At 41.0% G+C, this 24,316-nt stretch overlaps 1 protein-coding gene across 1 annotated transcript in view; it reads right to left on the bottom strand.

Annotated features, from left to right (window-relative positions):
- The window catches only part of MALRD1 (MAM and LDL receptor class A domain containing 1), a 420,915-nt gene that overhangs the window by 254,980 nt on the left and 141,619 nt on the right, over positions 1-24,316 (bottom strand). The window contains exon 20 of the mRNA XM_045007156.1: positions 20,273-20,450. Within this exon, the coding sequence (XP_044863091.1) occupies positions 20,273-20,450 (178 nt within the window). The remainder of the gene's footprint in view (positions 1-20,272; positions 20,451-24,316) is intronic.

Below are 24,316 nucleotides of genomic sequence, written 5' to 3'. Positions count from 1 at the left end.
CTGCCCTCTCCCCCCAAGGACAGTCCCAGGGCACAAGTGCCATATTGCAAGCCTCTATGTGATTCCTTTCCCAGAAAGTGGAAACTCCTAACTCCTTCTACCCTGGGTCTCATCTCCCTATTGTCTGCAGTCCTTTCTTTGTAGGGACCACCCAGTCTGGTTCTCCACTCCTAGGTCTAATTCTTAATTACATGTCTTCTTTCCAGGTGCCATAGAATAGGTTAAATGAGCTCTCTGGCTCCCTTTAACTGTGTCACTGCCAGTGTGGTGTTTATATACTCTATCACATGTAGATAACTAGCCAGTTCTTTACATTATTTTTATTCCTCTGCCTAAAACCCAACTGATACTAACCCAAATTTGCTGACATTCAGGAAATCCAGTTAAATATTATGAATATTATTAAATAAGTTAGTGCTCATCCACATTTGCTAGTTTTGGCAGGAAGTAGATTTGGAAAAAATTGGTACTTCTGACCCACCTCAAACCTGAAAGTACAGGCTACAAAACTTTGTATAAGTTCAGGAAAGATATGAAAGGCAATCAGACATTTGGATACCTATCCTAAAATGAACCATACCATTTGATGTTCACTCTTCACTAGAATTTACATAAGACCCTTCATTTCCTTCCTCCTTCTCTGCTGCAATTAACAATTTTTTCCTCAATGCCAAACAGTCTGACCAGAATACAATGTATAGTTTGCTCCAATGGTACATTATTTTCTACCTTTTAAAGCCAAGTTCTGCTCAGCTTCCTCATATCAGTAGTCCCAATGCAAGGTGAGGCAATAGATTAACGTAAGGAAAGCCCTCAATCAAATTAAACAACAAACAAATGTAACAAAAATATGTGTATGAAACCTATGAGTCTATTAAAAAGATACCAAACTCTAGATACTTGGATCAAATAAGAAAAAAATCAGATGCCCTCAAAATTACTTGATACATTCAGATAAACATTCAGTGTGAAGGATTTTTTGGCCCTTTGCGTACATCAGTTATGAGTGTGTTGTTCAAATTTGTCTTTAATAACATATTGCTTCTGGAAGACATAGGAAAAACACCAATGTCTATTTCACTTAAGTGAAATGAATTTATGTGATTGCTATGTACACTTTTATGTTCTTTTTCCATATATATTTATGTTGGCCTTGGCACACAGAAAATAACCAGAGAACGAAAGGCTGATTCTGACAAGTCACAGTGATAATGCAACAAAGATAAGACCCACGCTTCATTATCCAAGACAGGCCTTTTGTTGTAAATATTGTGTGATGCACCCTGATATTCAAACATCAATTTTTGGTTCTTCTTCTCACAGGGTGGGGGAAGGGAGAGAAACCACATCCACAAGATTTTAGAGTACAGGAGATTTATGTTTAGAACACCTTGAAAACTAAGTTTACTGATCAGTCCACCCTATGTCCTAATAATAGTATCAGGCATTGGACAGAAAGTGTTACAATACATGAATCATTAACTATCAAAGTATATAAAACTACTAAACCAGTAATAGGACTTTTCTGTTCTTTCTGCCTGTGAATGCTTATAACTTAGAGCTGAACTATGATAATTCATTATATGTTAGTGGCAAAACACTTATTTTCAATGGACTTCTCAAAAATTAAACTATTTGGGGTGAGTATAGAGAGAAAACTGTTAGATTTCAGGGAGAGAACTATGCTTCTCCTTTGGAGTGCACCAGTGTGCTAATGGAGAAAACACAGATGGGTCCTGTACCATCTAACAGGATTAGAAATCACAGTGTGTGGCTGATATAGCTCTCTAATCACAGGGCAGCAACCTGTTGTCATATTTTGTGTTCAATATGAACTTAGGGACTATGTTCAAGTGGCTGCCTTAATTGAAAGTTCTCAATATAAAACCAAACAAGAATGAAGCCTTCTTATTTTACTGCTTACTCTGGATGGGCAGGGTAAATTGCCTGAAATAAGAAGGAGTTACACAGGGTTATTTTTATCTTTAGGAACAAATTACATGACAACTGATGCTATCTGTAACACCCTTTTTGCACTAACATTTTAGTGTTGGAGACTATGAATATCAAAGAACAAAAGCTTCTGCCCATATCATTTTACCTCATTTTTGTCCTCTCCAACTTCTGGCTATAGTATTGGTCAGTCTCCAGACAGGAGCATAAACTGCTCAGTCTGCTCTATATACTTCAAGTCTAACATTAACTGTGCTTATCAGGAGGCACTCAAGGTCTTCTTCCGATCTAACTTACACCAATGTAACTCAAATGGGGTTGCTCATGATTTACACCAGAGTACATGAAATCAGAAAGAGGCCCTGGGTGGACAGAGCCTGTGATACACTGGTATGGCAGATAATCTCCTCCTTAGAGAACTAAAGCATCACCTTCATCTACGTTCTATTTGCCCAGAGAGTACAAATCTTGGAAGAACATTGTGACAGAGAATGATGTGCAGCCTATGGGACTTAATTTTCTATCTTTTGTTTCATTGTGAATAGAATGAATATACATTTTTAAGTAAATAATACCTTTGAGAACAGATCCATGGAGTGTAGAAGTATTATATAAAACTCATTCTTTTCCTCGACTTAGGTATAAATGTAAGATTATCTATAGCATTCTCAGGCATCATTTATGCATTCTCTGTCTCAAAGACTCTTTTGAATACACTGATATTAATTTCACACTACCTCAAAGCAATGCATAAATATACTACAGTGGAAAGTGTCTAACCACTAAACTGCAAACACAAATTGAACACTCCCCACAATACGTTATATTGTATTTAAATTTAGTGTTTGTTTAATTTGTGAATTATAAGAACATAAAAACAGCCATATTGGGTCAGACCAAAGGTCCACCTAGCCCAGTATCCTGTCTTCCAATAGTGGCCAATGCCAGGTGCCCCAGAGGGAATGAACAGAACAAGTAATCATCAAGTGATCCACCCCGTCACCCATTCCCAGCTTCTGGCAAACAGAAGCTAGGGACACCATCCCTGCCCATCCTGGCTAATAGCCACTGATGGACCTATCCTCCATGAATTTATATAGCTCTTGTTTGAACCCTTTTATAGTCTTGGACTTTATAACATCCTCTGGCAAAGAGTTCCACGGGTTGATTGTATGTTGTGTGAAAAAATACTTCCTTTTGTTTGTTTAAAACCTGCTGCCTATTAATTTTATTTGGTGGCCCTTTGTTCTTGTGTTGTGAGAAGGAATAAATAACACTTCCTTATTTACTTTCTCCACACCAGTCATGATTTTATAGACCTCTAGCATATCCCCCTTAGTCATCTCTTTTCGAAGCTGAAAAATCCCGGTCTTATTAATCTCTTCTCATACGGCAGCCATTCCATACCCCTAATCATTTTTGTTGCCCTTTTCTGAACCTTTTCCAGTTCCAATATATCTTTTTTGAGATGGGGTGACCACATCTGCAAACAGTATTCAAGATGTGGGCATACCGTGGATTTATATAGAAGCAATATGATATTTATTTTCTGTTTATTATCTGTCCGTTTCTTATTGATTCCCAACATTCTGTTCGCTTTTTTGACTGCCCCTGAACATTGAGTGGATGTTTTCAGAGAACTATCCACAGTGACTCTAAGATCTCTTTCTTGGGTTGTAACAGCTAATTTAGACCCCATCATTTTATATGTATAGTTGGGATTATGTTTTCCAATGTGCTTTACTTTGCATTTATCAACACTGAATTTCATCTGCCATTTTGTTGCCCAGTCACCCAGTTTTGAAGTTTGCCCGGGACTTAACTATCTTGAGCAGTTTTGTATCATTTGCAAATTTTCGCCACCTCACTGTTTTACCCCTTTTTCCAGATCATTTATGAATATGTTAAATATGAATGGGCCCAGTACAGCCCCCTGGGAGACATCATTATTTACCTCTCTCCATTCTGAAAACTGACCATTTATTCCTATCCTTTGTTTCCTATATTTTAACCAGTTACTGATCCATGAAAGAAACTTTCCTCTTATCCCATGACTGCTTACTTTGCTCAAGAGTCTTTGGTGAGGGACCTTGTCAAAGGCTTTCTGAAAATCTATATATACTATATCCACTGGATCCTCCTTGTTCACATGCTTGTTGACCCCCTCAAAGAATTCTAGTAGATTGGCGAGGCATGATTTCCCTTTACAAAAAACACATTGACTATTCCCCAACAAATTATGTTCATCTATGTGTCGGACAATTTTGTTCTTTACTATAGTTTCAACCAGTTTGCCCCGTACTGAAGTCAGGCTTACTGGCCTGTAATTGCTGGGGTCACCTCTGGAGCCATTTTTAAAAATTGGTGTCCCATTAGCTATCCTCTAGTCATTTGGTTATAGATCTACTATCACTTTTCTTTAGGTCTCTATTTTTTCTTTTGGTTAAGACACAGTTATTTAAAAAAAAATTGATGTGCACTTTAAAAAAATATTTCATCAGTCAGATATTGCATTTATATTTAAGCCAGAGGCAACATGCACTCAACATTTTCTGATACAGTATGAGGAAAAGGCACAGATTGTCTAGCCCAGCAGTTCTCAAGCTGTGGGTCAGTACCCCAAAGAGGGCTGGTTCAGATTTGCTATGACTCGGGACCGAAGCTGAGCCCCACCACCCAGGCCCGAAGCTGAAGCCTGAGGCAGCAGGGTTTAGATTACAGGCCCCCTGCTGGGGCTGAAGACCTTGGGTTTGGGCTTCCTCTGCCCCCCTCAGAGCGGCAGGGCTCGGGCACTCTCAGGCTTCGGTTCCCCTCATGGGGTCATGAAGTCATTTTTGTTGTCAGAAGAGAGTTATGATGCAATGACATTTGAGAACCCCTGATTCTAGCAGAATGATTCCAGAGAATTAAATAAAGCATTTCATTAAAAATTTGATGGATAAAAATGCATTGAAAATTATGATTGCTAAGATCAGTTAATTTAAAGGGAGAACTGTCAACTTGAAAATTGCTTTTCTGTTTGAAAAAATTAACTATCATTAAAAGTAATACTTGAGATATCTTTTGAAGATACTCCTTTCTTTCTTTCTTTCTCTTTCCCTTTCCATTTTATTTGCTTTGTGCATTTGACAGCACTTTTTACATGGTAAATTTCTCTGTAGCCCAGTGAAATTTTCCTTCAGTCATTTTTTCCCTTGCAGGAAACATCAAGAAAGAAGCAAAGAACCTCTTTAAAATATTTTGAGAGAATTAAAAAAAATTCAGGGTACACTATTTAAAATATGCTTTACAACAGGAACTAGAATTGTATAAATGAGTTAAAAATTAAGCTGGCATAAGTCTTATATCTGGAGACAAAGTCACATTTGACTTCTTAAATGGGCACCAAGAATATCTAAGGTCCTCATTCTGACAGACTTACATACATGCTTAACTTTATACACTGTGAGTAGTCTCACTGAGGTAAACAGGACTACTCAAAAACAATGAGGAGTCCAGTGGCACCTTAAAGACTAACAGATTTATTTGGGAGAATTCCAAAGATTCCACCCAGATTTCAACAATTTCCACCCCACCATCAGCCTGGACCAGTCCATACAAGAGATCCATTTCCTGGACACTACAGTGCAAATAAGTGATGGTCACATAAGCACCACCCTATACTGGAAACCTACTGACCACTATTCTTACCTACATGCCTGCAACTTCCATCCAGGACACATCACACAATCCACTGTCTACAGCCAAGCCCTAAGATATAACCTCATTTACTGCAATCTCTCAGACAGAGACAAACACCTGCAAGTATCTTTATCAAGCATTCTTAAAACTACAATACCCACCTGGGGAAGAGAGGAAACAGACTGACAGAGAGAGCTGGGTACCCAAAAGTCACCTACTACAGGACAGGCCTAACAAGGAAAATAACAGAACACCACTGGCCATCACGTACAGCCCCCAGCTAAAACCTCTCCAGCACATCATCAACGATCTACAATCTATCCTGGAAAACATTCCCTCACTCTCACAGACCTTGGGAGACAGGCCAGTCCTTGCTTACAGACAACCCCCCAACCTGAAGCAAATGCTCACCAGAAACTACACACCAAACCACAGAAACACTAACCAAGGAACCAATCCCTGTAACAAACCCCATTGCCTACTCTGTTCCCATATCTACTCTACTGACACCATCAGAGGACCCAATCACATCAGCCACACCATCAGGGGCTCATTCACTTGCACATCTACTAATGTTATATATGCCATCATGTGCCAGCAGTTCCCCTCTGCCATGTACATTGGCCAAACCAGACAGTCTCTATGTAAAAGAATAAATGGACACAAATCAGGCATCAGGAATGGTAACATACAAAAGCCAGTAGGAGAACACTTCAATCTCCCTGGACATGCAATAACAGACTTAAAAGTAGCCATCTTTCAACAAAAAAACTTCAGAAACAGACTTCAAAGAGAAACTGCAGAGCTACAATTCATTTGCAAACTTAACACCATTAATTTCAGCTTGAATAGGGACTGGGAGTGGCTGGCTCACTACAAAAGCAATTTTCCCTCTCTTGATATTGACACCTCTGCATCAATTATTGGGAGCGGACCACATCCACACTGACTGAATTGGCCTTGTCATCACTGAATCTCCATTTGTAAGGAAACTTCTCTCTCTTCATGTGCCAGTATATTTATGCTTGTATCTGTAATTTTCAGTCTATGCATCTGATGAAGTGGGTTTTTTACCCATGAAAACTTATGCCCAAATAAATCTGTTAGTCTTTAAGGTGCCACCAGACTCCTCGCTGTTTTTGTTGATACAGATTAACACAGCTACCCCTCTGATACTAGGACTACTTGAAGTGTAAAGTTAAGCGCTTGCACAGATCTTTAGAGGATCAGGATTAATTGAAGGGCAGAGAATGTAGAATACTATGTAGATGTGGTTGAAGATCAGAGTGAAAACTTAGCTAGAAATCATAACAATTTTAGTGAGCCAATCAGAGTAGGCCAAACAGAGGCATGACTGGACTAGATGGACCAATGATCTGATGCAGTACAGCAAATCATATCACCAATTAAACAGAATAAAATGTTGACATATTCACTAGAGTTACTTTGACAGCTGCTTGAGAGAGACATTAGAATCCTTGTCCTCCGCAGAACAAAACATGCCCATGAGCACACCTTGAAATTCTGTAAATTCTTAAATGTTTCCATCTGTGTGAATTATCGTCGGTGCTGTTCATGGATCTTCAAACTGGTCTGGTTATGTCCCTCACTTAAACTCATGTACAACCCCATTGACTTGAGAGGCACAAGTTCAGCTAAGAGCAGAAATTGGCCCACTTGGTTCAAATGTATCTTAGTTTGGCACAAACAACTAAGCCAATCTCTGCTGTTAGCAAAACCTGAAAACTGATCAGTTTAGTTGTAGCCAAAATAAATGCCCATTATAGCTGATTCCTGGAGCTAAGATTAGTAGGTTACTAATGGATATAATCCCTTTTTCTACCTCCAGCTCTCTTTTCTTTGTTTTAGTCCATCAGTGTTATCATTCTTTAAAAATATCTATTCAAAAACTCACTTTTATCAGCATCTGATTTAAACACTGCAGCGTACAAACCAAGATGTAAAATAAATGGCAGCAGAGATTAAGTATTCCATGTTTTGATCATAGCATTACAATTATTCCAATTGTTAGGTGGAATTTTCATTTGGAGTTTTTAGCTTGGCTGCCTCTGACTGACAAAGAGCTGTGATTAATTCACAATTCTTCTGTGGCTCGTCTGAACATGCCACATCTCATTAGCATTTCATCATATCTGCTCAAATCCTTGTGAAAGGGAAAAGGAAACAATAGGATAGACTCTCCCTCTGAAGTAATAAAGATGGAAGTAAAAATATCACCACAGCTTCTAATCACAGTGGGCATGATTTCTTTTAATTGAAATTCTACTACAGTTTGCAACAATATGAAATTTCACTTTAATTCAGCAAACTATTTGGTAAATATGCTTTTTTATTTGGTGTCAGAAAATTTGACACATCGCTCTTGCTGCTTTTACTGATACCTCAAATGTTATCCGGAGTGAACAGTAAGACATATTGTAATACTTACTTATACAATCACAGGGAGGTATTGGAACACTACAAGCACAAACTCCAGCATACACAGTCAGGACTGAACTTTCTGCTAAAACCCTCACATCAAATACAACAGCATAACAGCAATGAGACAACAACTTAACATCAAGATAAAGGTACAGCACCATCGATTAGTGGAGGTGCTGTCTACAGTGATCATTACAGCTTTGTCCCCTCTAGTTAAATAAAAATTTTAAACAGTTACTCCTAGGAATCCATGCAGTCTGCCACCCACACAGGTTTCTGTGTTGCTCTGCCCGCTTGTGTCCCATAATCAGTCATGGAGTCATCATTTGAAGTTGGATCTAGAAAATCAGTGAGTGCAGGGTTCCCATCCTCTAGGTCAGGCCTATCTGTTGCGGACAGACAGACTGTTGAAGGCTGCAGACTGCTGAGGTTCTGAGCACATGCTTGTAATTCCTCCATCAAAACCACTTTCCCACTATGAGCCACAGGAAACTGCTGGAGTAGCACTATAAAGAGGCCAGCTCTTGCTTTTTGTATTAGCAAGGATAAGTTACTTAGTCTTTTAATTACTGTGTAAGGTCTTCTCCAAAAAGAAGTACATTTGAGATTTTTTTTCCAGGATGCTTTTCCAGTTGCATAATCACACCTTTTCTCCTTCTTGGATGGGCATGTAATTCTCTTTTTCCCATGTTCCTGGCTTGCTTGCTTCAGGCTCATCTATTTTTCCACCTTCTGCAATACTGTCCTCAGGTCTCTGATATAAGACTCCACAATACCTCTTACTTCTGTGGGTGCATGGGTAATCCTTGCTGCCTGAACATCACGTCATAGGGAAGAATGTGTCTGGAGGGTTCAAAAATAATCTCATAGAGAGAGCAATGGATAATTGAGTGCTGGTTGGTGTTATATGCACAGGTGACAAAGGGTGTGTTTGTATTCTAGTCTCACTGGTCTTCACTGCCTAAGAAAACAACAAGGATTCCGGTGGCACCTTAAAGACTAACAGATTTATTTGGGCATAAACTTTCATGGGTAAAAAAACCCACTTCTTCAGCGTGCCTGGAGTGAAAATTACAGATACAGGCATAAATATATATTGGCACACGAAGAGAAGGGAGTTACCTTACAAATGGAGAATCAATTTTGAAGGCCAATTTAGTCAGGGTGGATGTGGTCCACTCCCAATAATTGATGAGGAGGTGTCAATACCAAGAAAGAGAAAATTGCTTTTGTAGTGAGCCAGCCACTCCCAGTCCCTGTTCAAGCCCAGATTGATGGTGTTAAGTTTGCAAATGAATTTATTTTCCCTCTCTTGGTACTGACACCTCCTCATCAATTATTGGGAGCTCAAAGTCTGTCAAGTGCTCGCAGATTCTAGTCTCATCTGAATGACCAATACATTTCTTCTCAAGCAAAAGTGCTTGTGCCATCTTGAAGCTGCTGCCACCAGGAATCACAGGGACTGACTGAAACACTGCAAGTGCCCACTCCAGCATAGACAGGCAGGACTGAATGTCCTGCTAAAACTCCCATATCAAATGCATCAACATAACAATATACAAGACAAGAACTAGGGTAAAGATATAGCACCAGGTACTGGTGGAGATGGTGTCTACATTGATTGTTACAATTCTCCACCAATATTTTAACAAGAGATTCACACAAACTTTTCCCCTAGGCACTTGGGAGAAAAGCTAACATTATGCTGCAGTTTGTCAAAAAAGATTATACAGGTAAAACCCAATTTCCTGAAGCCTGACTATCTGAATTCTCAATCTCTCCAAAATTTGAATCAGTCCCATATCCAAAATTCCTAATTAAACCAAAATTCACTGAAGTGCAAATTGCTAAAGTCATTATTTAATTTAAATGAAACAGTTGACTGATGTTTCCAGCAAATCTTCATTCAAAAAATTATTGTGCTCTTCCTGGATGTCTGAAAAGGTTGAAGTCATGCTCTTGAATAAGTTACTAGGTGTTATGATCCATTGCTACAGTTGTCAAATTACTTATATATATTACTACTAGAATCATTTGAAAAGAAATGTTGGGCCAACAGCATGCGTCTCCCCACACCCTTTGCAGAAGTGGTTGCTCTGGGAAGCACAGTGACACTAAGTTATGTACTGACATTTGTTATGTATTGACATTAGCTGAATGAAGCACCATAAGAGAACATGTAGGGTAAGCAATAGGACATGCAGGAAAAAGTAGAAATACATTGGCACCTCAGCTGAGTAGGGAAATGAGACGTGTCTTCGCTAATTTTTTCCTATCCTATCCCCCTATATGTAGCTGAATTCTATAGACTTCTTGACTCTTGATCTGCCCCCCCCCCCATTTTTTTGTGTGACTGCACTCCTGTGTGACTACATGACATTTTTTCACCTATCTTCAGCCCCTTAGTCCCAATCACCACTTACGTTAGAACGGTTCTGATCACTTCCCTGATTGCTGCAAAAACTGCTTTTTGCTGCAGTTTATTCTGGTTATTTTTCTCTTTTTATTGATTTTTTTTTTACCTTTTGAATGCCAAACCTGGATAATGCCTGTCGGAAAAGCAGACACAAAGCAAGACAGATGTGCTAAGCATATGGTTATCAAAGGAGCTGTTTACAAAACAATAATTATCATGTGAGATCAGAATTTAGGATTCATATCCTTTTTGTTGTTTTTGCTTCATTGGTTTTGATGAGATATTTGGATATGAATTATCTAATTCAAAGTTACTGCAGCAGAGAGAAGAAACAGATTCCTAAGTATCTGCAATATTTGCAAAGTATAAACCAAAGGTACCTGAATACTCCTATTAATTCCACAGACTTTGCTATATCACTAATCATTTTCTCTCAAGTGGAAATGAATTATGAGGCCTGCAGTTATCTAGTTAGCTACTTGCCTAGTCTATGGACTTGTTTAAGCCTATATACATTATTTATTATTATTATTTATGACAGTAGCACCTAGAAGTCCCATTGAGATGATTTATACTACATGGAACAACTTCAATGAGAGATTGAGAGCCACTCACGTCAAAATAGCTGATAGTCTGTTGGTTAGGGTGCTCATCTAGCAAAGGAGAGATCTGAATTCAAGTCCTTGCCCCAGAGTGCAGATTCAGACCATGGTCTCCTGTGTCCCAGGTAAGTGCCCTAAAGGCTAAGACTTATATGAGAGGGGCATAAACAGACATACATGCATACATAGATTTGCTGTCCTGAAATTGACTTTTCCAATTTGATGACAAATTCTGAATATTTTTGGAATCACACTGAATATTTTCCCTGATTTTTCGATTTGCTGGCTGAACCAAAAAATCAATTATTAACTCAGCTCCATTGTGGAGCTTCCACCCTTTATAGCTATTCTGCTGGAATGCTGCACCATGCAGTTTAAGTGGTGCTTCGCATTGGGCCAATGGGGACAGGCTCCCCTCACCTCTGCTGCGTATGCTCCAGGTGGAAGGGACAGATGAAATGGAGGAAGCCCAGCTCTCTTTGGGCAGGCTGAGGAGGAGGAAGGACATGGATTGCAAGCTCCTGTAGAGACACCTGAGACTCTCCAAACAGTAGGAGCTGTGGACCTGGGCTACTCTGTGGACAACCAGATGACTGCAGAGATTGACGGGGACGCCAAACTGCTGCCAGCCAGGGAGATGCCTGAAATGCACCTCGCGGTAGGAAATGACCCAGGGAATGCAGTGAACGTTGGTGCTTAAACCCTTAATGAGGAATCCCCTGGCTTCATAGGGCCCTGGGTTGGAACTCGGGGAAGCAGGGTGGGCCTGGGTTCTCCTACCACTTCCAACTAGGTGTGGCTACTATTTGTTTGCCTGCCCCAGCCAGGAGGTTCATCTGCTTACTCTGCCCCACCCAGGGGTTACAAACTGACTGTTTGTTCAGCCCTGCCCAAAGGGTCTGAACTCCCCTTGCCCCTACTCTCACCCCCAGTTGCTGCTTGCTTGCCCCAACCAGGAAGCTCAGAGGCCCTAAACTGATTGGTTGTTCAGCCTCACCTAGGGGCTATAGACTGACTGTTTGCTATACTCTGCCTGGAAGATCAGAAACCCTAATTGTTATTATCTGTTTCAGCCAGGAGTCTCAGAGGTTATGGACTGCTTGTCCTACCCCGCCTGGGGGCAAAGAGTTGATATTTGCTTGACCCCATTAGGAGTCCTGACACCACATTGTTGCAAATATTTGATCCCACAAGGAGTCCAGACAACTGTGTGAAGGGGTGTACCAATCCCACATTGGGACAACGGAGATGGCCCCGCTCAACAAAGGTGCCCCTCTCCCCCCATCACACCTACTCTCTGAACCAGTAAGAGTTTCATCCATTCTGCATGGCAATCTAATATACTGTACGAAAACAGGCAGTTACACAGTGTACACGTTAGAGCTGGACAGAAAATGAGTTTTTCCCCCATGTAAAGTTTTGATGACAATTAAAAAAGGTCAGTGAGAAATGGAAAATAGAAATATTTTGTTTTGGAAATGGCACTGATGCACCTCATGCAAGCTGTAATTTGGGTGCTCTCATGATCTCATTCTCCTCTGTAGGTCAGGTTCCTTGGTTAGACTACTTTTCCCACAACACACCATGGTCTGCCCTCTTGATACGGGAACATAGTGCATCATGGGAAGATAAAGTCTGGCTAGGGAGTGCAGCACATAGAGGGGAACAGGGACATTTGGCAACCAAAATACACTCGCAGGAGGCACTGTGGTAGAATATCTGAACCATAATATTTCAGTTCTCTTCTGAAATATTTCAGTTTTCAACTGAAAACCAAAACTTTTCAGTTTTATGACATTCAAGGTTGTTTATTTTTAAATGAAAAAAAAAATCAAAGTTTTCTGGTGGAAGCAGACACATTTGGGGGGAAAAACTATATGAAAAATCTAATGTTCTGTTGAAAAACAGTTTCAATTAAAAACATTAACCAGTCCTAGTACATATGTCTATCACTGTATATTAAAAGAGATCAAATACCACTGTACATTAAAACATGTACAGGGTGAAAATGCTGTAAGAGGATTCTGTAAAACAGAAAATGTGATGCTAGTATTATCTACTATGCAACAATTATATCATAAGATTTTATATTCTTTAGTCAGTTCAAGTTTTTTACTCTTGATTTATCATATTCCTTTTCTCTTCAAGCAGGAAGACATTCTGATGTTCTGCAGGAAGTCTAAATTGCTTCCAAAAAAATGACAAAATAAAACTGTAATTTTTAACTATGGTTAAATTATGCGGCTTTTTACAATAGAAACATAGTAATTTTACTAACACTAAAAACCTTAACATATTAAGCTGAAATGCAGTAATTCTCTTATACTCATATTAACAATGCTGTCAGGTTGAATGCTCTACAGTATTACTGTGACACTAAAAATAAACATAAATCTAGTTTTAAACTACCATCAAAATAGTAACTCTTACTGCAATTAGTAACATTGGTGTTCTGTTTTGAATTCCTTGCCACATATAAATAGTTATTTTATACTTTCACAGAGAGCTGCATGCATCTATCATTCCAGATAGAAAATCTTGTTTTTTCTTTATTCAGATTACTGAACATCTCTCAGATCATATAGAAACCCCATGTTTCTTGACTGGAGCTCGAGTTGCACATCACTGAAAGAAGCTTGTATTTAAGTATATCTGGCCTATTGGTATTTTTTTCATACAACATTAAATAGAAGTATGTATGTGTCTGTCTAGCATACTTGTGTGTGTGGTCACACACAGATTAGATAGAGATAGAGATAATGGAGATATTTCAGCATAGTCAATATTATAATTCTGATATAAATTAAATGAATTAGTCTTTTTTTTAAAGTACAATTTCATATTCTTTACTAAATGTAGCAAATCTCAATGAAAAAGCAAATTATTTCTCATTATGCAAATGAAATGAATATTTTTATTGGGAGCTAGTAATTATCATAGTGATTCTATCTGGAATCGACAGTTTGACTTCAATAATATCCTTTGAGAGAGTATAAGAAACACACACAGGAATGAAGCACTAGGAGAAGATTTTCTTTCCCCTACATAAGAGCCAATATAAAGGAGTTCCTTCCAGGCTTCTATTCAAGATTTCTGGCATGTCCATATGGCAAATTCTGCCCCAAAAGGCATCATTCCAACCATATTCTTTAAGACGAAGGAGCAAAATCCGAGCAAATTAAACACTTGGGGTCAGCAATCACTATGTAGAAAAAAGCCAATCAACTAGAATACAAGTATTAAAACTAGACTAAGCTCTTTAAACCGTTCCTCCTAGTCTATTTTTTTTCTTATGTGGACCATAGGTTTTGTGTTTTGTTCTTGCTGTCTGTTTAGAGGAAAAAGGCTGGCTCACTTTGTTTCTTTTCAACCCATGTAATGCACATTAAGGTCAAATTCTCAATACTAAAGCCTTTAAAATTGAATCTCCAGGTTGTTGGTTTTTTTCATGCACAAAGCCCTACAAGTTGGTATACAAATTTAGCAGTTGGGATAAGGCCCTTTTTCATTTTTGAATCTCTGTTAACAAAAGTGATGTTTGCATATCTAGAGATGAGCACATAAGCCATTGCTTACAACATTCATAGAATTTTATCACTATAAAATACAATATCCTGATAGCATTGATCTGTTGACAAAAGAGCAAAGTGAGTGGATTTATTTTTCAATATGATGAATTTCTGCATTACAGATGTGAGAGGTATTATTTACAAAGTTTCCATTGAATGTCTGTAGCAGTTTCAGTTGTACTGCACAGTATACCATGAGCATAAGGAAGGGAAATGGTTCTGCATACATTGTCCCCTCTACTGGATGGACAATCATGAAAAAGTTTAACACCATGAAGCAAAGAAACAAATATTTGCTCCTTTTCCCAATAATGTTCAGTGAATGCCCAGGCATCACCAAGATAGATGATTTGTCTCATCATTATACATTTATAACTAGGTTCAACATCTCAATCAATAATAGAGAAAACAATTTTGTAAAAGTTTCTACTGTGATTAAAGACTTCAATAGTGCATACTAGGGTTGTCAAGCAATTAAAAAAATAATCATGCAATTAATCACGCTATTAAACAATAACAGAATACCATTTATTTAAATATTTTGGATGTTTTCTACATTTTCAAATATATTGATTTAAATTAAAACACAGAATACAAAGTGTACAGTGCTCACTTTATATTTATATTTGATTACAAATATTTGCACAGTAAAAACAAAAGAAATAGTATTTCTCAATTCACTTAATACAAGTACTGTAAAGCAATCTCTTTATCATGAAAGTTGAACTTACAAATGTAGAATTATGTACAAAAAAACCTGCATTCAAAAATAAAACAATGTAAAACTTTAGAGCCTACAAGTCCACTCAGTCCTACTTCTTGTTCAGCCAATCGCTCAGTCAAATTTGTTTACATTTGCAGGAGATAATACTGTCCGCTTCTTGTTTACATCACCTGAAAGTGAGAACAGGTGTTTTTATGGCACTGTAATAGCCGGCGTTGCAAGATATTTACATGCCAGATGTGCTAAAGATTCATATGTCCCTTGATGCTTCAACCACCATTCCTGAGGACATGTGTCCATGCTGATGATGGGTTCTGATCAATAACGATCCAAAGCAGTGCGGACCAATGCATATTCATTTTCATCATCTGAGTTAGATGCCAGCAGCAGAATGTTGATTTTCTTTTTTGGTGGTTTGGGTTCTGTAGTTTGTGCATCAGAGTGTTTTTCTTTTAAGACTTCTGAAAGCATGCTCCACACCTCATCCCTCTCAGATTTTGGAAGGCATTTCAGATTCTTAAACCTTGGGTCAAGTGCTGTAGCTTTCTTTAGAAATCTCACATTGGTACCTTCTTTGCATTTTGTCAAATTTGCAGTGAAAGTGTTCTTAAAATGAACAACATGTGCTGGATCAACATCTGAGACAGCTATAACATGAAATACATGGCAGAATGTGGGTAAAACAGAGCAGGAAACATACAATTCTCCCCCAAGGAGTTCAGTCACTAATTTAATTAATGCATTTTTTTTTTAACAAGCTTTCATCAGCATGGAAGCAAGTCCTCTGGAACGATGGCCAAAGCATGAAGAGGCATATGAATCTTTAGCGCATCTGGCATGTAAATATCTTGCAACATCAGCTACAACAGTGCCATGCGAATGTCTGTTCTCACTTTCAGGTGATATTGTAATTAAGAAATGGGCAGCATTATCTTCCATAAATGTAAACAAACTTGTTTCTCTTAGCAATTGGCTGAACAAGAAGTAGGACTGAGTGGACTTGTAGGCTCTAAAGTTTTACATTGTTTAGTTTTTGAGTGCAGTTATGTAACAAAAATAATACATTTGTAAGTTCCACTTTCATGATAAAAAAAGATTGCACTACAGTACTTATATGAGGTGAACTGAAAAATACTATTTCTTTTATCATTTTTACAGTGCAAATATTTGTAATCAAAATATAAAGTGAGCACTGTACACTTTGTATTCTCTGTTGTAACTAAAGCCTGGTCTACACTACGCGTTTAAACCGGTTTTAGGAGCGTAAAATCAATTTAACGCCACACCCGTCCACACTAAGAGGCCCTTTATATAGGTATAAAGGGCTCTTTAAACCGGTTTCTGTACTCCTCCCTAACGAGAGGAGTAGCGCTAATATCGGTATTACCATATCGGATTGGGGTTAGTGTGGCCGCAGATCGACGGTATTGACCTCCGGGCGGTATCCCACAGTGCACCACTGACCGCTCTGGACAGCAATCTGAACTCGGATGCAGTGGCCAGGTAGACAGGAAAAGCCCCGCGAACTTTTGAATATTTCCTGTTTGCCCAGCGTGGAGCTCCGATCAGCACGGGTGGTGATGCAGTTAAAAATCAAAATAAAGAAAGAGCTCCCGCATGGACGATGCGGACGTGATCACTGTAAGGGCAGGCAAATCTGTTCTATCAGCACTCCGTTACAGAAGACGAAATTCAAAATCATTTTTTAAATATCTCCAGACAGATGCCATAGCAGGGACTCAGCGCACTGCTGCGTGACAAGCGTAACGGAAAGCCAAAGAATCAAATGGACGCTCATGGACTGGAGGACTCAAGCTATCCCACAGTTCCTGCAGTCTCTGAAAAGCATTTGCATTCTTGGCTGAGCTCCAAATGCTTCTAGGGTCAAAAACAGTGTCCGCGGTGGGTCAGGGCATAGCTAGGCAATTTAGGCACCCCCCCACCCACCCCCAGAAGTGAAAGGGAAAACAATCCTCTCTTGACTCTTTTACATGTCATCCTATCTTTACTGAATGCTGCAGATAGACGCGATGGTGCAGCACTCAACACCAACATCCTTGCTCCCCACACGCTATGGATGGCTGATGGTACAATACGACTGGTATCCGTCCTCATCATCAGCCTATTGGCACATGGGGCAGTGCAAAAGGACTGGTAACCATGCTGACTAGCATCTGTTAGGTCGATCAAGGGTGCCTGGTCCTAATTTTTCCTGGTAGATGGTACAGTATGGCTGATAACCATCGTCATCATAACAACAGGGGGCTGAGCTCCATCAGCCCCCACCCTTCATGTGTAAAGAAAAGATTCAATTGCCCCTGAACTAGCAGAGGGATGCTGGGCTCCTCTCCTACACACTCCTTACTGTCCTGTCTGGACTATCATAGCAGCTGGAGGCTGCCTTCCACTCATATCTCACTAACAAGTCACTGTGTCTTATTCCTGCATTCTTTATTACTTCATCACACAAGTGGGGGGACAATGCTACGGTAGCCCAGGAAGGCTGAGGGAAGAACGGAATCAACAGGTGGGGTTGTTGCAGGAGCACCCCCTGTGAATAGAATACAGCTCATAATTTCTGCAGGATCTGACACAGAGCAGCTGTGCTCTCTGGTTCTCTGATACAGTGGTTCTCTAGTACACTTGCCCATATTCTAGGCAGGACTGATTCTATTTTTAGATACCAAAAAGGAGGGATTGACTCAGGGAGTCATTCCCAATTTTGGCTTTTGCGCCCCTGGCTAAGAGCAGCCAGGGGCACTTATGACAGCAGCAAATGGAACAGTGCAAAAGGACTGGTAGCCACGATCATCTTATTACCAATTTATGGTATGGTAGATGGTACAATATGGCTGATAACCATCTCTGCTATCATGCAAAAGCAAAAGCATGCTGCTGTGTAGCGCTGCTGAATCGCCTCTGTGAGCAGCATCTAGTACACATACTAGACACAGTCACAAAAGGCAAAACAGGCTCCATGATTGCCATGCTATGGCATCTTCCAGGGCAATCCAGGGAAAAAAGGCATGAAATGCTTGTCTGCCGTTGCTTTCCCAGCGGAAGGAGTGACTGACGACATTTACCCAGAACCACCCGCGACAATGATTTTTGCCGCATCAGGCACTGGGATCTCAACCCGGAAATTCAAAGGGGCGGGGGAGGCTGCGGGAACTATGGGATAGCTATGGAATAGCTACCCACAGTGCAATGCTCCAGAAATCGACGCTAGCCTCGGACCGTGGACGCACACCACCGATTTAATGTGTTTAGTGTGGCCGCGCACACTCGATTTTATACAATCTGTTTTGTTAAACCGGTTTATGTAAATTCGGAATAATCCCGTAGTGTAGACGTACCCTGAAACAGATATATTTGAAAATGTAGAAAAACATCAAAAATATTTAATATATTTCAATGTATATTCTATTGTTTTACAATGTGATTAATCACAATTAATGAGTTAATCACGCGAGGTAACTGCAATTAATCATCAGCCCTAGTGCATACCCTTAAATTATCCACAATCTCAAAGCAGTGAGTCACTGCTTCAATGGGTGGTGTTTGAACCCCCCCCCCCTTCGAGAAGGCTAGCTCCCGGCCCACCCCTTATGCCCAAGGCCCTGCCCCTATCCCTCCCCTTCTGCCTCCCCACCTGCCTGCCAGGGCCCCGAGGCCCCCCTCCATCCTACTGCCAGAAGAGCGCTGGCCAAACTGCCCCAAGCACCAGCCCACCCACCCAAGCTCTCCCAATCCCTGGGCCATTGGCCAGACTGCCCTAGCTGCACCAGCTGGCCCAAGCACTGGCCCGCCTGCCCCAGCCGCCCCAATCCTGGGCCACCAGCTACCGTGACCCCCGGCTGGCCGAGGACTGGCCCGACCCCAAGGCCACCAGCCGGCCCTAGCATTGATCCAACCCGAGCTGCCCCAGGCCTCTGGCCAGCCTGAGTGGCCGGCCAACCAAGCTCCAGGCCGCTGGCCTGAGCTGAGCTCCCACCAGCTTTGGGGGAAAAGGGGAGTGAGGGCGGGGCCACAGCCTGGGTTAGGGAAGGCTTAGCTTCCCCTGGCCTATTATACATGCTGCCCATGTCTGCTTCCATCTGTATTCTCAGATGTAACACATCAGCTAGTAATCCAGGCCCTAGAATCTGGGCCATGAGCCCCCAGGCAGGACTGAGACTGTGATCACCACCTAGCCACTCACCCAAAGATGTGGAAAAGTGGGCTAGTGAAGCTCTAGCTCACAGAGGGCCCACAAAGCTTCTGTTTGGAGGAGATGTCCCCTGAGTGGCAGGGACACATTACTTAAACCAGAAAGAGGCACAGGAAGCTGTGCCTGGCTGGCTGGCAACTGCTATGGACCCTGCCTACTTGCCTGATTCCTGCGCCCTGCCTGTTCTTGGTTCCAGAACCCTTTCTATTGCCAGTTCCTGCTTTCCTGCCTCATTCCAGGTCTCTGCTCCTATCCTAACCCTGACCCTGACTCCAGCTCTGACCTTTGGCTTGGCACCTGACTCTGACCCTGGCTCTGGTTTCAGGCACCTGACTCTAAGCATTAGGCATGATTGCTCACACCCTGGTCCCTATGGGAATACTGATTGGCTGCCTCGTCTCAGAGCTAGTACTGCTGGAGATGAAAACTCAGCATTGTGCAGGACATGGTGGGGCAGCAATTATCCTCCCCTGCTAATGGTATACAAGACATTTATATGTTAGGAGAGAGTTCAATTTTCACATGCACTGAGCCAAATTCTGCTCTTAGTACAGGTCTAGAATAACTTAACACTGACACTAATGAGCAAATGGTAGCAGAATTCACAAGTGCCATAGCTGACTAACCATATACAGTCCCAAGAGGTAAGTGTGTAGGTGTGAACATCTTACTCACATTGTGTGATCAGTTGATGGCCTGTGGTTTTCTTCCCCAGGATGCACGGTTGCTCCATTTCCAAGGCCCCACTGGAATGCATTAGTGGAATGGACTGAAACAGTTGCTGCTGCCACTTCTGTTACTGGTTGATACCATTCACATAGGTTTTCACCTTCAAAATCACAAACTTCCACAGCTTTACAAGAAAAAATTAGAATACTTAGTATATGTCTACTAACTGGGAATGATCAGACTGTCGATGTTGGGTCTAGTGAACAATTGGGTATAAAAGAATTGCAGTTTAGTTTCTTTAATGAGTATTTATACAGCATCAATAAGCATGGCTTTTCCCTATTGTCACAATACCAATTGTATTCACTATATTATTGGCTAAGGAATAAATTCTAATCTGGGGAGAAAAATCATTATTCACCTTGGTGTCTAACATCAGATCATATTATATATGAAAAGGACCCATTTCCTCTGGTGACATCATATGCAAAGATATCAGTGTAAAGGCCATTAGCTATCAGTGTGATAGCAACTTTATGAAGGGAACTCAAAAAGCAAATTAGTTTTATTTTAGCAATCCAAATCATATCTGAATGCCTTATTTGGGTAGTATTTCAGCCTCCTGTGCCTTAGCTGATCCCTTCCTGAAGATGGGACAAATGAGTATTCCAGTTGCCCTGTCCCACTCAGTGTCCCCACACACAGAAGCTAATGGTTAAGGCTCTGTGTTTGTCATGGAGGTCACATATTATGTGACTTTCCGTGACTTCTGCAGCGGCCGGTGTGCCTCGCCTGGGGGCCACCTGAGCAGCTCAGGCAACCCATGGGCCAGTCACACCAGCTGCTGCTGGGGCAGTCTCATCCTCCCACCCCCGAACAGCAGGAGTTTGGGTGTGGGAGGGCTCAGGGCTGGGGTGCGGGGCAGCACTTATCTAGGGCGGGCTCCCTGGGAGGGCTACAGGAACTCTCCTCCCTCAGCTTCTAGCTCCCTGTGCTGCCTGTGCTGGCAGGCACTGCCCCCACAGCTCCCATTCGCTGCGGTTCCCAGCCAATGGGAGCTGCAGAACCGGAGCTTGGGGCAGAGTGGAGGCAGCACATGGAGCTCAGGAGCTGGACAGGGAGCCTGCCCCAGACTCGTCACACTTCCCTCCCCGCAGCGCCTGCAGTGCCCTCCCAGCCCCAAGCCGTCCCCTCCCCAAGTTTTAGTCAGGGGTGTATAGTACACCTCTACCCTGATATAACACGACCCGATATAACACAAATTCAGCTAAAACGCGGTAAAACAGTGCTCCGGGGGGTGGGGCTGCACACTCTGGCGGATCAAAGCAAGTTCGATATAATGCGGTTTCACCTATAACGCAGTATGATTTTTGGCCCCAGAGGACAGCGTTATATTGGGGTTGAGGTGTAAAAGTCATGGACAGGTCACGGGCTGTAAATTTTTGTTTATTGTCTGTGACTTTTACTAAAAATAACTGTGTCTAAAACATAGCCTTACTAATGGTCATTTCCACTACTTAGGGAACTGATCAACTGCAGTGTAACTTCCAAAATACTTTATAGAAACTCCAAATTTGCCTTCTGGTGCAGGATGAGTCCCTGTCAGGTTCCAGGACATTCAACAAATTAGCACAGTTTAGTTCAGGGGACCGCTCTGAGGATTCTACAGGGGAATGTGAAAGTTGTATTGCTAACCCATGCAGCTTGTAAAGGTTGCTGCTGCTTAGGGCTCATGTACACTTACAGCACTGCAGCTGTGCCACTGTAGCACTTATTGAAGATGCTACCTATGCTGATGAGAGAGCTTTTCTCCTCAGCATAGGTACTCCACTTCCCCAAGAGGTAGTGGCTATGTCACCAGGAGGAGCCCTCCCATCAATGCAGAGCTGTTTATCCCGGGGGCTAGGCCACTATAACTACTTCGCTCAGTGCAGACCAAGCCTTAGATCAGGGATTAGCAATCTTTGGAAAGCGGCCCATCAGGGAAATCCGCTGGCAGGCTGGGACGGTTTCTTTACCTGCAGCGTCCGCAGGTTCAGCCGATCACAGCTCCCACTGCCCGTGGTTCACCATTGCAGGCCAATGAGGGCTGCGGGAAGGGTCGCGGGCTGAGGGATGTGCTAGCCGCCCCTTCCCGCAGCCCCCATTAGCAGCGAACTGCGGCCAGTGGGAGCTGCGATCAGCCAAACCTGCGGACGCTGCAGGTAAACAAACCATCCCGGCCTGCCAGCGGATTTCCCTGATGGGCCGCGTGCCAAAAGTTGCCAATCCCTGCCTTAGATGATCTCTGTATTGGTAAGTTATAATGTGTGAGGACAACATGTTGTCCTGGGTAACCTCTTTGGAGGACTAGAGGTTGGGGAATGAAGGGGGTGGGGGCTAACAGAGCAGCTTTTTTAGTTTAAAAAGTTACAGTAAAGCTAACCACAACCAATGTCTCTGCCTAATTATCTATAAGATTAATAATGCTTTCTGACAGTGAGAAGTGGCACAGTCTAAAGTACCACACATTTTACAGTTTTACGTGTTTTATAAATATTATGCTTTAAAGTGCAATTGACAGTGAATAACACCCTCCTGTGCACAGATTGCTGCCTGCAGGACGTACTTCAGGCATATTCAGATATTGCCATTTAAGCGATGAATTGCATTCATTTCTGTGGCGACTGCAGACTTCAGATTGCATGCAGTAGATTAAGCAGTATTCTCCATAGCATTTATCCCCCTGAAGAGATGAAGGGTGACTTGGAAGACAGACAAAGTGAATTTGTGAGAAAAAACTTGTTCTACCCAGTGAGCTCTGCTTTATGCTAAAGTTTCACTTCAGTGTTTCTCCTCAGTAACTAGAGCTGGATGAATACTGCATGAAAATGTCCATCAATATTTGAATTTGTAAATCACTTCCACTTTTTCCATTTGGGTTCACTTACCATGGACACTCAGTGGCTAATGTTTTACTGAAACAAATGTTAACAGAAAGTAGATATCAAAATCACATGTGAGTGTATTTGTGGACAATATATTTTATAATCGTACATACACAAATATTTAACTTTATAAATGCTCACACATTTAATCAGGAAAGAAAAACAATACCATGTGATTTGGCTGACCAATCATAAGCATGCAATATCTTAATTTTTCAATATTCATAATCAATCTATACAGGAAAAAACTGAAGAGATTTGTGAAATTAAAATCAAATAATTTTGAAGAAACCGCTATATTCAAGGAAGTTTCATGAGTATTAAATTTTAAAAATCATTTATTATTTATTTGTACTATGGTGATCTATAACAGCTGATTGTATTCAGTGCTGAACAAACATTTAGACTAGAGTTGGCTGGAAAATGCTCTTCACTGAAATCAAAATTGTGCATGGGAATGTGTTGATTTCAACAACGTCATTTAGAAAAAGACCTAAATGAAGCATTCAATAATATCACAACATTCCATTTCAACATTTTCAGAACCAAATGTTTCCAATTTTGAAACTGCTTTTCATGACAACAATTTTATTTTGTATTATGATTTTTTGTTGAACGTGGAAATCAAAACTAAAAGTTTTGATTGAACATAATTTTTTTTTAAAAATGTAGTTTTGTGGCAATTTTTGAAATTCAATGTTTCATTCAAATTCAGAATGAAAACAAATTTAGAAATTGCAGAATTTCCCATAACCTGGAAATTCTGGTTTCCCACACCTCTAATATAGACACAGTTCCTGTCCTGAAGGGGTAGTCTAAATAGTTTCCTCTTGTGAACTAGCAGACCAGGATTATCAAGGACTATATTTTAAGACACAAATATAAAGCAACAGTTTGATTTCTATTATTAAGTATCTTGATACTAGAAATCCATCAGGAGCAACAAACAAGTTACTTCTTTGTAACTCTTCTGGCTATATCCACTCTTCCCTTAATGCCACATTATCTTAATTTCTTGCTCATCAACAATTGCCTTGCTGCTTTAAAAAGATGAGCAGTAATTACTGGTTCAGTTAATTTGAGAAACTGTATTTATTTTTTCTAAAAATGGCTATGTATAGCA

Source organism: Mauremys mutica, chromosome 2 (assembly GCF_020497125.1).
Source record: "Mauremys mutica isolate MM-2020 ecotype Southern chromosome 2, ASM2049712v1, whole genome shotgun sequence".
Taxonomy (NCBI): domain Eukaryota; kingdom Metazoa; phylum Chordata; order Testudines; family Geoemydidae; genus Mauremys; species Mauremys mutica.
Note: the sequence above shows the minus strand (reverse complement) of the source record. Positions and strands in the feature narration are given on the sequence as shown.